This window comes from Neolamprologus multifasciatus, chromosome 9 (assembly GCF_963576455.1).
Source record: "Neolamprologus multifasciatus chromosome 9, fNeoMul1.2, whole genome shotgun sequence".
NCBI classification, from domain to species: domain Eukaryota; kingdom Metazoa; phylum Chordata; class Actinopteri; order Cichliformes; family Cichlidae; genus Neolamprologus; species Neolamprologus multifasciatus.
The window spans coordinates 31,900,508-31,913,502 of record NC_140447.1 but is presented as its reverse complement, the minus strand read 5'-3'; the positions used below and the strand labels follow the sequence as shown (position 1 = coordinate 31,913,502).

General features: G+C 41.3%; 1 protein-coding gene across 1 annotated transcript in view; it reads right to left on the bottom strand.

Moving 5' to 3' along the window:
- The window catches only part of LOC146511908 (NACHT, LRR and PYD domains-containing protein 12-like), a 249,349-nt gene that overhangs the window by 73,552 nt on the left and 162,802 nt on the right, over positions 1-12,995 (bottom strand). The window contains exons 15-18 of the mRNA XM_085171639.1: positions 10,720-10,893; positions 7,775-7,948; positions 5,230-5,406; positions 1,487-1,681 (exon numbers count right to left, since the gene is read on the bottom strand). Of these exons, the coding sequence (XP_085027765.1) occupies positions 1,487-1,681; positions 5,230-5,406; positions 7,775-7,948; positions 10,720-10,893 (720 nt within the window). The remainder of the gene's footprint in view (positions 1-1,486; positions 1,682-5,229; positions 5,407-7,774; positions 7,949-10,719; positions 10,894-12,995) is intronic.

The window sequence follows — 12,995 nt, the reverse complement described above, 5'->3', positions numbered from 1 at the left end:
CACTCCAGGTAAACACATATAAAAGTTGTTTCTGAACACATTAATACTCACAAAGACGAACGTTTCCCAAGGTACAAGCGTGTAGGGCACTCTTAGCGTGTACATGAACTCGTTCACTCTTTTAATACTTCCGAAGCACTTTTCACAGCATTAAAGGAGAAAATACGTCCAAGATATGCGAATGATCAGAGCGCTCCCTCGCTCCCATTTCTGCACATACAATACAAAGATCGCTTGTGGTAACCAGGTCTCACTCTGAGCAAAATTCGAACCTAGACATTGTAGCTGTTTTTATCATGAATTACTTATAATATTTCTTAACTTTGAACTTATTTATCACTTTGCTGATGTAACTTAATCAGACTATGCACTAACTACTGACTTTTAACCAAAAGCCATAACAAGCAGCAAACAGCTAAAACAGTAAATGAGAGCAGCTAAACACACAAAGATGGAAACACAGAGCGTGGATCGTTCACTCGACGGCACGTACACGGACACGCCGTCGGGGCTGAAAGTGGACAGCTCACAGATCCTGAAGCTGCAGGTTTCATCTGTCTCCAATCAAAACTGAGTGAAGCAGCAGCAAAAGAAGATCCAAACTCTGCTTCACGTTTGATAAATATGCTCATGAATTCTCTCTGACTTTGGCTGTTCCTGCCTGCACAGCTCTCTCTCTCTCAGTGTACTCCAAGAACAGCTTCAAACATCTGTTTCTGCATCATTCACTGTTTATTAGCCACCAGTCTGCTGTTGTGTTCAGTGCTGTCGGCCTCTGACAGTAAAGCCTCATTTCTGCTGTTCCATGGAAACTTTTTAAAATGATGACAAATTAAAAAGTCTCAGCTGTGTCTGTAATCAAACCTCTGTAACTTTGCTTCACTTCAGCAGCATCAGCTCATGTTCACATGTTGATTCATGGTTTGCTTCAGTTTTTGATGGACTGCAGAAGATTTTGAAGGTTATCTGCTATAAAAAGCCAGAAGAGGAAAATCTGCTTCATGTGTTTCTGTTTGATGCTCAGTGACTTTGACACAAAGGCCTCTGCTGTGATGATCACACCTCTGATCAAGTCTCACAGTGTCACAACTGATCAATGATCAGAGGTAGAATATTTCTGACTGTCTGCTGTGTGCCGTGACCTTTGACCTGCTAAAGACAGTCAGCTGTGGATTATTCATTGTTGTGTCTGATACTTAGAACTGTGAGGAAGAAGCTACACAGTTAATCAGGGTCCCCTCTCTCTGAATCAGGAAAGGTGGGCAGGCCGCGTGTGGGCCGCGGGCCATACGTTGAGTATCACTGTTTGAAATGTGAACATTGTTCTGCTGCAGTCAATGGACTAAACCAGAGAAGAAGAAAACAGACTTTACCATGAAGATCCTCAGTGTGGATCAGTATAATATCAGCCTGATGTCTGCAGTTTAGTGTCAGCACAACTTTCACATCATATTCATCTCAGCACAACTAAAACATGCTGACTGACCTCAGAGTTTCAAGTTTACATCCTGGACTCTCCAGGAAACCACACAGATGCTTCACTCCTGGATCCTGCAGGTTGTTCTTAGTCGACGACCAGGAGTCATTACTCAGGTCCAGCACTCTCAGATGGGAGGGGTTGGACTTCAGTGCTGCTGCCAGATAATCACAGCTGATCTCTGACAAATCACAGTTCATCAATCTGTATAAAGAATGAAAGATGTAAGTTTATCAGACAAAGTGCTTGAAATCATTCAGTGTTTCATCATCTGTTCAGAGCTGAAGAAGGTTCAGAATGTAGAAGTTTAGAAAATGGAAACTCCAAACAGCTGAAGCCAACAGGAAGCAGCTTCAAACAAACACAACAAGAGAAAAAACTCTGAATGTTTCACATTAAAGTCGTACATTTCTCATAAAAACAGGACAAAGACTTGAAAAAGTCGTGTTTTTCCTTCCAGGAACCACATGGCTTCACTTTTAAAGGTGAAGTGTGAAAGAAATGGACATATTTGAAGTCCAACACCTTTTTCCAGTCACATGATTAAAGCAGACAAACTACAAGCTCATTTTCATTCCAACAAGTCATCTTCTGACCTGGACTAACAACACTGGTCTCTATGTGCAGCTGGCTGTGAGACCAGTGCTCAGGGAGCGTCTACAAAGTGCAACACTGAAAGAACATCACACACTCATTTGCTTCCATCACACAAACATCTACTGTCATTATTCGTGTTCCTGCTCCTCTGGATTCACACGGAGCTTCTGGTTTTAATTTACCCGTTGCCATTTTGAACCGTAGTATCCATAACTCAGACTGAGCATGCTCAGAGCTGATTGACCTGACTGTGATCAGTTCCTGGAATAAACCTTATTGTCTAATATTTTTATTAACCCTTTAAGACCGGTCGGGGTGGGCATGCTCCATTTTGCGTAACTATTTTTAAATCTCTGTAGAACTGGAACCACATAAGCTAGCGCAATAATTTTTTTGCATATGGAACCGGAGGAGTTGTACTTACATCTTATGCCATCAGCTTGTCCTCGGTCACGGTTTTCTTCCACTTATAGCTTTGCAAATATTGCATAAAAAGCACTTGCAGCAACAAAAACATAATATGCCAGAAACACGCTTTGCCGATCCGATCAGCTGTTTGCAACACTTCCTATGTTGGAATAGACGTCAGCACGAACTATCACGTGTCCCCCATTACCTGCCCGAAACCGGAAGTGACATTTTTGCAGAAAATGTCGTTTTTTAGTCCGCCAGAGCTTATCTTTATATTTTCACATGCTGTGGAGCAAACTTTGGGAGCATTTCAAGTTGCTATACATCAATATAACCATTATAGCCCAAATTGTAATAATATGTCTGCATTAAGTTCATAGAAACTACATGAATTACAAAAAAGTGCAATAAACTACAAAAAACGGATAATCATTTTTGTGTTTTTACATATATTCCTAGTTGGAGAAATTCAAGAGGTTTATCCCTCAAAACTGTAAATACAAAAAGTTTCACAAAATAGTTTCCCACCACAGGAAATTTATTTTGAGTGTCTTCATAGTTTCATTTTTGAGATACACTGAGACTTCGAGCTTTTTATTGTCATTGTGCAGTTTCTTGCACAGCGAAATTGGGTAGCTGAACCACAAAGGTGCTAAAGTAAGAAGAAGAGAAACCGATATACAACGAAGGCGGAAAATAAATAAATAATTAAATAAATAGAAAAAAAATAAAAATGTATATGTATACATATGTGAGTGGAACTATATACATGGTGTTTGTGTAGGAAACATTGAAACAGACTGGGACCAAAATAATTGCACAGAACATGGAAAGACTGAGATATTGCACATAGATGATCAACAGCAGTGTCAGGGTGGATGTGTTGGGGAAGTCTTTACACACTAGTTTGCATTAAGAGTTCTGACAGCCCACGGGAATACACCAATTTTTATACACTGCAGGAAAAAGGAAAATAAATATTATACTGCAAATTTGCAAACAAACAGAAGGTGCATCAAAATAAACTATTTCCAGCAGCAATATGACTTCTAAGCATCCCAGAAACGACTCAGAAAAGCATAAAGTTAAACATGACTTTTAAAAACACCAGTGTAGGTTTATAAGGCCCTGAAGGTTAAAAAAAAAAAAAAAAAAAAAGACCTAAATTTTCCATAAAAATGACATCATTTCCGGTTTCGGGCAGGTAATGGCGGACACGTGATAGTTCGCGCTGACGTCTATTCCAACCTAGGAAGTGTTGCAAACAGCTGATCGGATCGGCAAAGCGTGTTTCTGGAATATTATGTTTTTGTTGCTTCAAGTGCTTTTTATGCAGTTTTTGCAAAACTATAAGTGGAAGAAAACCGTGACCGAGGACAAGCTGATGGCATAAGATGTAAGTACAACTCCTCCGGTTCCATATGCAAAAAAAATTATTGCGCTAGCTTATGTGGTTCCAGTTCTACAGAGATTTAAAAATAGTTATGTCATGAATCGCTGTGTGGCAGGCAGGAGTTGGACCCAACATGCAGGCATTCAGACTCGAGGGATGAACTCAAAAAACTCAGCTTTATTTACTGACAGGGGAAAGCATACAAAACTAAACTAAACTGGGAAAATATGAACTCACACTTTGCAGAGAGGCACACGAGGAAACACACAGCTTGAGGGACGACGCGACACTGAGAAGTAACGAGGGGAATGAGACACAGAAGGAGGGCACAGCTGGGAGAAATCAGGACTGACGAGACAAGCAAAGCAGGATGCATTCACATAAGACACGGACCTTCAAAGTAAAACAGGAAGTATCACACAGTGACGCGAAAACGGTGGAGACAGCAACTAAGAAACACAGAGACATAAACCATAAGGTAGAGGACTCTCAGAACCGAAAGACACAGAGGGAAACTCAAACATGCAGACAGACTTACACAGAACAGAGGGGACACAGAGAAACATGAAGGGATCGAAACTAGAAACCATAGAATAACTCACAAGTACAATAATACAAAAAGCACAAAGAACTAAACATGCTGGGTCAGGAGACCCAGGACCCTGACAAGTTAAGCACAACGGAGCGTGCCCGCCCCGACCGGTCTTAAAGGATTAAACACAGTGAGCACACACAGAGGCCGACTCTGTCTAAACCCTCAGAACAAAAGCTGTCCACATGTTTCTGTCAGTCCAAATACTTCAAGCAGTTTTTGCTGTGATCACTGCCTTCACACTGTTACAGTCAAAGCTGGAAATCATTCACAAGGAAACTTCATATTCACCAAAACTCAGTGTGATGTCATCAGGGAATGTCTCCGCCTCCAGCTCACATCAAAGCATATGACTACCTGAGCAGCTAGCATTACCCAGCATGCCGTGCAGCAGTGTCAGTTTGTAAATGTGCAATAATTCCTGCTCCAAACTGTTTCACAGATTGCTGTGTGCCGTGACCTTTGAACCTTAGAACTGTGAGGAAGAAGCTACACAGTTAATCAGGGTCCCCTCTCTCTGAATCAGGAAAGGTGGGCAGGCTGCGTGTGGGCCGCGGGCCATACGTTGAGTCTCACTGTTTGAAATGTGAACATTGTTCTGCTGCAGTCAATGGACTAAACCAGAGAAGAAGAAAACAGACTTTACCATGAAGATCCTCAGTGTGGATCAGTATAATATCAGCCTGATGTCTGCAGTTTAGTGTCAGCACAACTTTCACATCATATTCATCTCAGCACAACTAAAACATGCTGACTGACCTCAGAGCTTCAAGTTTACATCCTGGACTCTCCAGGAAACCACACAGATGCTTCACTCCTGGATCCTGCAGCTTCTTGTTTCCCCACAGGTGCAGCTCTCTCAGATAGGAGGGGTTGGACTTCAGTGCTGCTGTCAGATAATCACAGCTGATCTCTGACAAACCACAGCGCTCCAATCTGTATAAAGAATGAAAGATGTAAGTTTATTAGACAAAGTGCTTGAAATCATTCAGTGTTTCATCATCTGTTCAGAGCTGAAGAAGGTTCAGAATGTAGAAGTTTAGAAAATGGAAACTCCAAACAGCTGAAGCCAACAGGAAGCAGCTTCAAACAGGAAACTGTGCAGAGTTTCAGACTATATGTCCTGATGCAGCCAGTTGGATTTTGGAGATTTGAATCTCTGTTCTGTGACTAAGTCCTTGAATCATTTCTTCCAGTTGGTCCAACAAGACAGACTAAGTATTGGACATGTGTTGTGGCTCCATTAGGGGAGCTTCTAAATGTGATGTGATGGCCCCTCTGGGTCTGTCAGGTCACAGCACTGAAGAGAGCTCAAACTGGGCACACAGTTGTTCCAGTCTGGACCAAAGACTCTATACTGGGACTGAGGGACTGCTTTGACTGCACCCACTGGGACTTTTTAAAGGCTCATGTTCTCACTTAGATCATCGATTTCTACTGACATTTCTTTCTGGGAAAAATGGGGATTACTTTACTACTTACAGGAAGTATTTTCCCCAATAAGCAGCCCTGGATTAGTAAATCACTCCAACATGTTCTCAGGCAGAAGAAGCTGTCTTGTTATGAGGGAGAGAAGAAAAAGATAGAGGCACAGAAACTTGTTGAAAGAGAGATAAAGCAGCTAAAATCAGGTGTAAAAGTAAAGCAGAGGATGAGCTGAATAAAGGACACTCAAGGCTGGCTTGGAAAGGAATGAAGTCCATGGTGGGGATGCAGAACAAGGAGCAAAGATGAATGTGATGCTGAATCAGCAGAAGACTTGGACTCATTTGATTCCAGCTTTGATATCATTGATTTCAATGAAGAGCTTTGTGATTGTAGCAAAGGGCTGGTAGCTCCGAGAGTCCCACTGATGAGGTGTTTGTGTGGAAATCTCTTAGTGGGACCAAAGAGAGAAAAAGCCCTGGTCCTGATGCTGTGGGAGGGAAATGATTGAAGTGTGCTGTGAGGAACTGACTGGGAGATTTTCACACATTTTCCAGTCCTCCTTGGAACAACAGGAAGTTCCCAGCATATGGAAACAAAGGTTAAGTGTCCTATGGCACTCAGTGATGATGGTGCTGTGGCCCCACCACCTCCACCTCTTTGTAAAGGAACTAACTGGAATCTGAAGCTTCAAATGGAACTAAGACTTCCTCCACTAGGTGGCAGTGTCTGATGAGAAAGTGTTAGTGGAGCTGGCGTGGAGTCAGAAACAGGAAGATGCAGGATTTGGGCTGAAATGGGGAAAGTGGTTCGCACTAGTGCCTTAAAGCAAGAAGGTTGTAGGTTGAAGCTTGTTGGCCTTTCTGTGGAGGTTGGATGTTCTCCCACAGTCCAATGAAATGCTGCTTAGGTTCATTGGTGCTTCTAAATTGGCTGTAGGTGTGGATGTGAGAGAGTGCTTCTCTGTCTCTCTCTGTTGGCCCTGTGATGGACTGCTCACCTGTGCAGGTGGACCACGCCTCTTGCCCTATGACAGCTAGGGCACAGGCTGCAGCCCTGTGAGCCTAAGCTGAATAAACAGTTAGCAAAAATGATCCATAGATGGCCTGAAATCCCCCAGTTAGAAGTTTGGTAGATAGCTATGACATGCTAATCCCATCCAGCAGCTGTATTCTACCTGTAAGCTGATCCCTGCTGAGCCAAAGCACTTTTTCATATACAAATTACAACCTTTAATAGAAACCTATTGGTCAGCATCTTATTAGCCTGCTGTTAGCTTCATTCCACAGAAAACTGAGAGAAACTAACAGAGTTGATAAAGAATAAAGAGAAATGTGCTGATTTAAAGCCTTTGAAGTGCTTCAGATGATCTCTGTCCACTTCTGTCCACTCATTCATTCATGTAAGCTTTCTAATGCAGCTTTGATCTTCACAGTCTGCTTTATGAAACTCATTCTAACCCTGAATGTCAGAGTGTTCCTCCTTCTCTTTCCCATCATTCATGCTGGCAGTGGAGGAGATTTGAATGTTGGACTGTGTTTTGGATGATGTGTGTATGTTTGTGTTGGACTGCTGTCTGTAAAGCAACCGCACATTTTGCTTTGGATTTCAGTGTCACACAGACTTTAAGGTGGAATGAAGAGTTGGAGAGTTTCACAGTGAATCATCCAGTGGAGGATTTTTCTTCTTCTTTGAAGGTTTGAAATGTGAACATTGTTCTGCTGCAGTCAATGGACTAAACCAGAGAAGAAGAAAACAGACTTTACCATGAAGATCCTCAGTGTGGATCAGTATAATATCAGCCTGATGTCTGCAGTTTAGTGTCAGCACAACTTTCACATCATATTCATCTCAGCACAACTAAAACATGCTGACTGACCCCAGAGTTTCAAGTTTACATCCTGGACTCTCCAGAAAACCACACAGATGCTTCACTCCTGGATCCTTCAGGTTGTTCCAGCTCAGCTCCAGCTGTCTCAGATGGGAGGGGTTGGACTTCAGTGCTGCTGCCAGATAATCACAGCTGATCTCTGACAAATCACAGTTCTCCAATCTGGATAAAGAATGAAAGATGTAAGTTTATTAGACAAAGTGCTTGAAATCATTCAGTGTTTCATCATCTGTTCAGAGCTGAAGAAGGTTCAGAATGTAGAAGTTTAGAAAATGGAAACTCCAAACAGCTGAAGCCAACAGGAAGCAGCTTCAAACACACACAACAAGAGAAAAAACTCTGAATGTTTCACATTAAAGTCGTACATTTCTCATAAAAACAGGACAAAGACTTGAAAAAGTCGTGTTTTTCCTTCCAGGAACCTCATGGCTTCACTTTTAAAGGTGAAGTGAGAAAGAAATGGACATATTTGAAGTCCAACACCTTTTTCCAGTCACATTATTAAAGCAGACAAAATACAAGCTCATTTTCATTCCAACAAGTCATCTTCTGACCTGGACTAACAACACTGGTCTCTATGTGCAGCTGGCTGTGAGACCAGTGCTCAGGGAGCGTCTACAAAGTGCAACACTGAAAGAACATCACACACTCATTTGCTTCCATCACACAAACATCTACTGTCATTATTGTCACCAAACTCTGTGGATCCTTTATTGCAAATTCAAATAGGATCAAATGGTCAGACAAAAGAGGGTTATGAGGAAATATGATGAAATGTTGTGTATTAGCCCCAAGTTATTGAATCATTTTCCTCAGAAACCAAACAAAATGATTGACAAACATGTTTTTACAAACTCAGTGTTGGACTTGGATCAGCAGGATAAGCTGATGTTTAAAGGCATTTGAGTCTCGCTGTATGAGAGTCCAGTTATTACTCAATATTTATGGATGATGTTCTTTCAGTGTTGCACTTTGTAGACGCTCCCTGAGCCTCACAGCCAGCTGCACATGGACCAGCTGACATTACCCAGCATTAGAGGCGGCTGTAAAAAATTCATGTTCCCATTTAAATGGTTTTAATTTGAATAAAACGATGTCGATTCATTCAATCCTGAATCGATGTTTAATATAAATGTATTTTGCCAGAATCTCAGCTTAAAGCTCACAAACTATTTCAACAAGCACTGTGCTGCCCTCACGACACGTGACCATGTGAAGCTCGACACCCAGCGAACAAAATAGACGAGATCTCCACACAAGGCTTGCTTTTCTTGATTTTAATGAAGATCTTTTTAAGCCTTTCCTCTCTCAAGGCTTCTCCTTGCTATTTCTTATTTGTAACTGAAATATACAGAAAGTGAAAATAAATTGCTAGCTACTACACATCTTAATGACAAACTTAATGATTAGCCTAGCTTAACACGTGCGTTACATTAGCATCGCAGTTCACTCCAGGTAAACACATATAAAAGTTGTTTCTGAACACATTAATACTCACAAAGACGAACGTTTCCCAAGGTACAAGCGTGTAGGGCACTCTTAGCGTGTACATGAACTCGTTCACTCTTTTAATACTTCCAAAGCACTTTTCACAGCATTAACGGAGAAAATACGTCCAAGATATGCGAATGATCAGAGCGCTCCCTCGCTCCCATTTCCGCACATACAATACAAAGATCGCTTGTGATAACCAGGTCTCACTCTGAGCAAAATTCGAACCCAGACATTGTAGCTGTTTTTAGCATGAATTACTTATAATATTTCTTAACTTTGAACTTATTTATCACTTTGCTTATGTAACTTAATCAGACTATGCACTAACTACTGACTTTTAACCAAAACCCATAACAAGCAGCAAACAGCTAAAACAGTAAATGAGAGCAGCTAAACACACAAAGATGGAAACACAGAGCGTGGATCGTTCACTCGACGCCACGTACACGGACACGCTGTCGGGGCTGAAAGTGGACAGCTCACAGATCCTGAAGCTGCAGGTTTCATCTGTCTCCAACCAAAACTGAGTGAAGCAGCAGCAAAAGAAGATCCAAACTCTGCTTCACGTTTGATAAATATGCTCATGAATTCTCTCTGACTTTGGCTGTTCCTGCCTGCACAGCTCTCTCTCTCTCAGTGTACTCCAAGAACAGCTTCAAACATCTGTTTCTGCATCATTCACTGTTTATTAGCCACCAGTCTGCTGTTGTGTTCAGTGCTGTCGGCCTCTGACAGTAAAGCCTCATTTCTGCTGTTCCATGGAAACTTTTTCAAATGATGACAGATTACAAACTCTCAGCTGTGTCTGTAATCAAACCTCTGTAACTTTGCTTCACTTCAGCAGCATCAGCTCATGTTCACATGTTGATTCATGATTTGCTTCAGTTTTTGATGGACTGCAGAAGATTTTGAAGGTTATCTGCTATAAAAAGCCAGAAGAGGAAAATCTGCTTCATGTGTTTCTGTTTGATCCTCAGTGACTTTGACACAAAGGCCTCGGCTGTGATGATCACACCTCTGATCAAGTCTCACAGTGTCACAACTGATCAATGATCAGAGTTAGAATATTTCTGACTGTCTGCTGTGTGCCGTGACCTTTGACCTGCTAAAGACAGTCAGCTGTGGATTATTCATTGTTGTGTCTGATACTTAGAACTGTGAGGAAGAAGCTACACAGTTAATCAGGGTCCCCTCTCTCTGAATCAGGAAAGGTGGGCAGGCTGCGTGTGGGCCACGGGCCATACGTTGAGTCTCACTGTTTGAAATGTGAACATTGTTCTGCTGCAGTCAATGGACTAAACCAGAGAAGAAGAAAACAGACTTTACCATGAAGATCCTCAGTGTGGATCAGTATAATATCAGCCTGATGTCTGCAGTTTAGTGTCAGCACAACTTTCACATCATATTCATCTCAGCACAACTAAAACATGCTGACTGACCCCAGAGTTTCAAGTTTACATCCTGGACTCTCCAGAAAACCACACAGATGCTTCACTCCTGGATCCTTCAGGTTGTTCCAGCTCAGGTCCAGCTGTCTCAGATGGGAGGGGTTGGACTTCAGTGCTGCTGCCAGATAATCACAGCTGATCTCTGACAAATCACAGCTCCTCAATCTGTATAAAGAATGAAAGATGTTAGTTTATTAGACAAAGTGCTTGAAATCATTCAGTGTTTCATCATCTGTTCAGAGCTGAAGAAGGTTCAGAATGTAGAAGTTTAGAAAATGGAAACTCCAAACAGCTGAAGCCAACAGGAAGCAGCTTCAAACAAACACAACAAGAGAAAAAACTCTGAATGTTTCACATTAAAGTCGTACATTTCTCATAAAAACAGGACAAAGACTTGAAAAAGTCGTGTTTTTCCTTCCAGGAACCACATGGCTTCACTTTTAAAGGTGAAGTGTGAAAGAAATGGATATATTTGAAGTCCAACACCTTTTTCCAGTCACATTATTAAAGCAGACAAACTACAAGCTCATTTTCATTCCAACAAGTCATCTTCTGACCTGGACTAACAACACTGGTCTCTATGTGCAGCTGGCTGTGAGACCAGCGCTCAGGGAGCGTCTACAAAGTGCAACACTGAAAGAACATCACACACTCATTTGCTTCCATCACACAAACATCTACTGTCATTATTGTCACCAAACTCTGTGGATCCTTTATTGCAAATTCAAATGGGATCAAATGGTCAGACAAAAGAGGGTTATGAGGAAATATGATGAAATGTTGTGTATTAGCAGCAAGTTATTGAATCATTTTCCTCAGAAACTAAACAAAATGATTGACAAACATGTTTTTACAAACTGAGTGTGACCTGGATCAGCAGGATAAGCTGATGTTTAAAGGCATTTGAGTCTCGCTGTATGAGAGTCCAGTTATTACTCAATATTTATGGATGATGTTCTTTCAGTGTTGCACTTTGTAGACGCTCCCTGAGCCTCACAGCCAGCTGCACATGGACCAGCTGACATTACCCAGCATTAGAGGCGGCTGTAAAAAATTCATGTTCCCATTTAAATGGTTTTAATTTGAATAAAACGATGTTGATTCATTCAATCCTGAATCGATGTTTAATATAAATGTATTTTGCCAGAATCTCAGCTTAAAGCTCACAAACTATTTCAACAAGCAGCAAACAGCTAAAACAGTAAATGAGAGCAGCTAAACACACAAAGATGGAAACACAGAGCGTGGATCGTTCACTCGACGGCACGTACACGGACACGCCGTCGGGGTTGAAAGTGGACAGCTCACAGATCCTGAAGCTGCAGGTTTCATCTGTCTCCAACCAAAACTGAGTGAAGCAGCAGCAAAAGAAGATCCAAACTCTGCTTCACGTTTGATAAATATGCTCATGAATTCTCTCTGACTTTGGCTGTTCCTGCCTGCACAGCTCTCTCTCTCTCAGTGTACTCCAAGAACAGCTTCAAACATCTGTTTCTGCATCATTCACTGTTTATTAGCCACCAGTCTGCTGTTGTGTTCAGTGCTGTCGGCCTCTGACAGTAAAGCCTCATTTCTGCTGTTCCATGGAAACTTTTTAAAATGATGACAGATTACAAACTCTCAGCTGTGTCTGTAATCAAAGCAGAGATGGAACGATGCCACCTTTTATGTCCGATATCGATATGAATCCAATATAGTCGATTTTATAATCAAACCTTTTTTAATATCTTGCTGCATTTTGTATAAGTCCATACTCAGGTTTAAAAATCTAAACACTAAAGCTGTTCTGTTATACCTGTGTGTAAGAAACACACTGCAGCCCAAACATTAGACAATACTGATCTTTGTATTTGAACTTTTATCAGAACTTTCAATCTGAGTATTCAAAGTAATATTCAAAAGTCATTTAAATGCAGTTTTATGAAGATTTTAAAAAGTCTTTGGTTGTGAATAAAAGAAGTGCAACATCAGCACAAAATAATGTTTCTATTGAACAACACAAACAGGTTGTAGAATGGAGCCTTTTATACTTACAGCTGAACAGAAACAACATGCAGAGTGGAAAACAGTGCAAATAACTGCAAACAGGCTTCATGACACTCATGTTTGATCAGGATGGATGTCAGTGTGAGCTGTTTCTATCACATTTAACCTCACAATCAATTTGTTCTCATTTCTATACAAAACTTAACACAAGCATGAAAAAAGTGTTTTTGATTGTTTTGTTTTTTGAACCATGAAACTGTTTTATCATCATCTCATGTGCA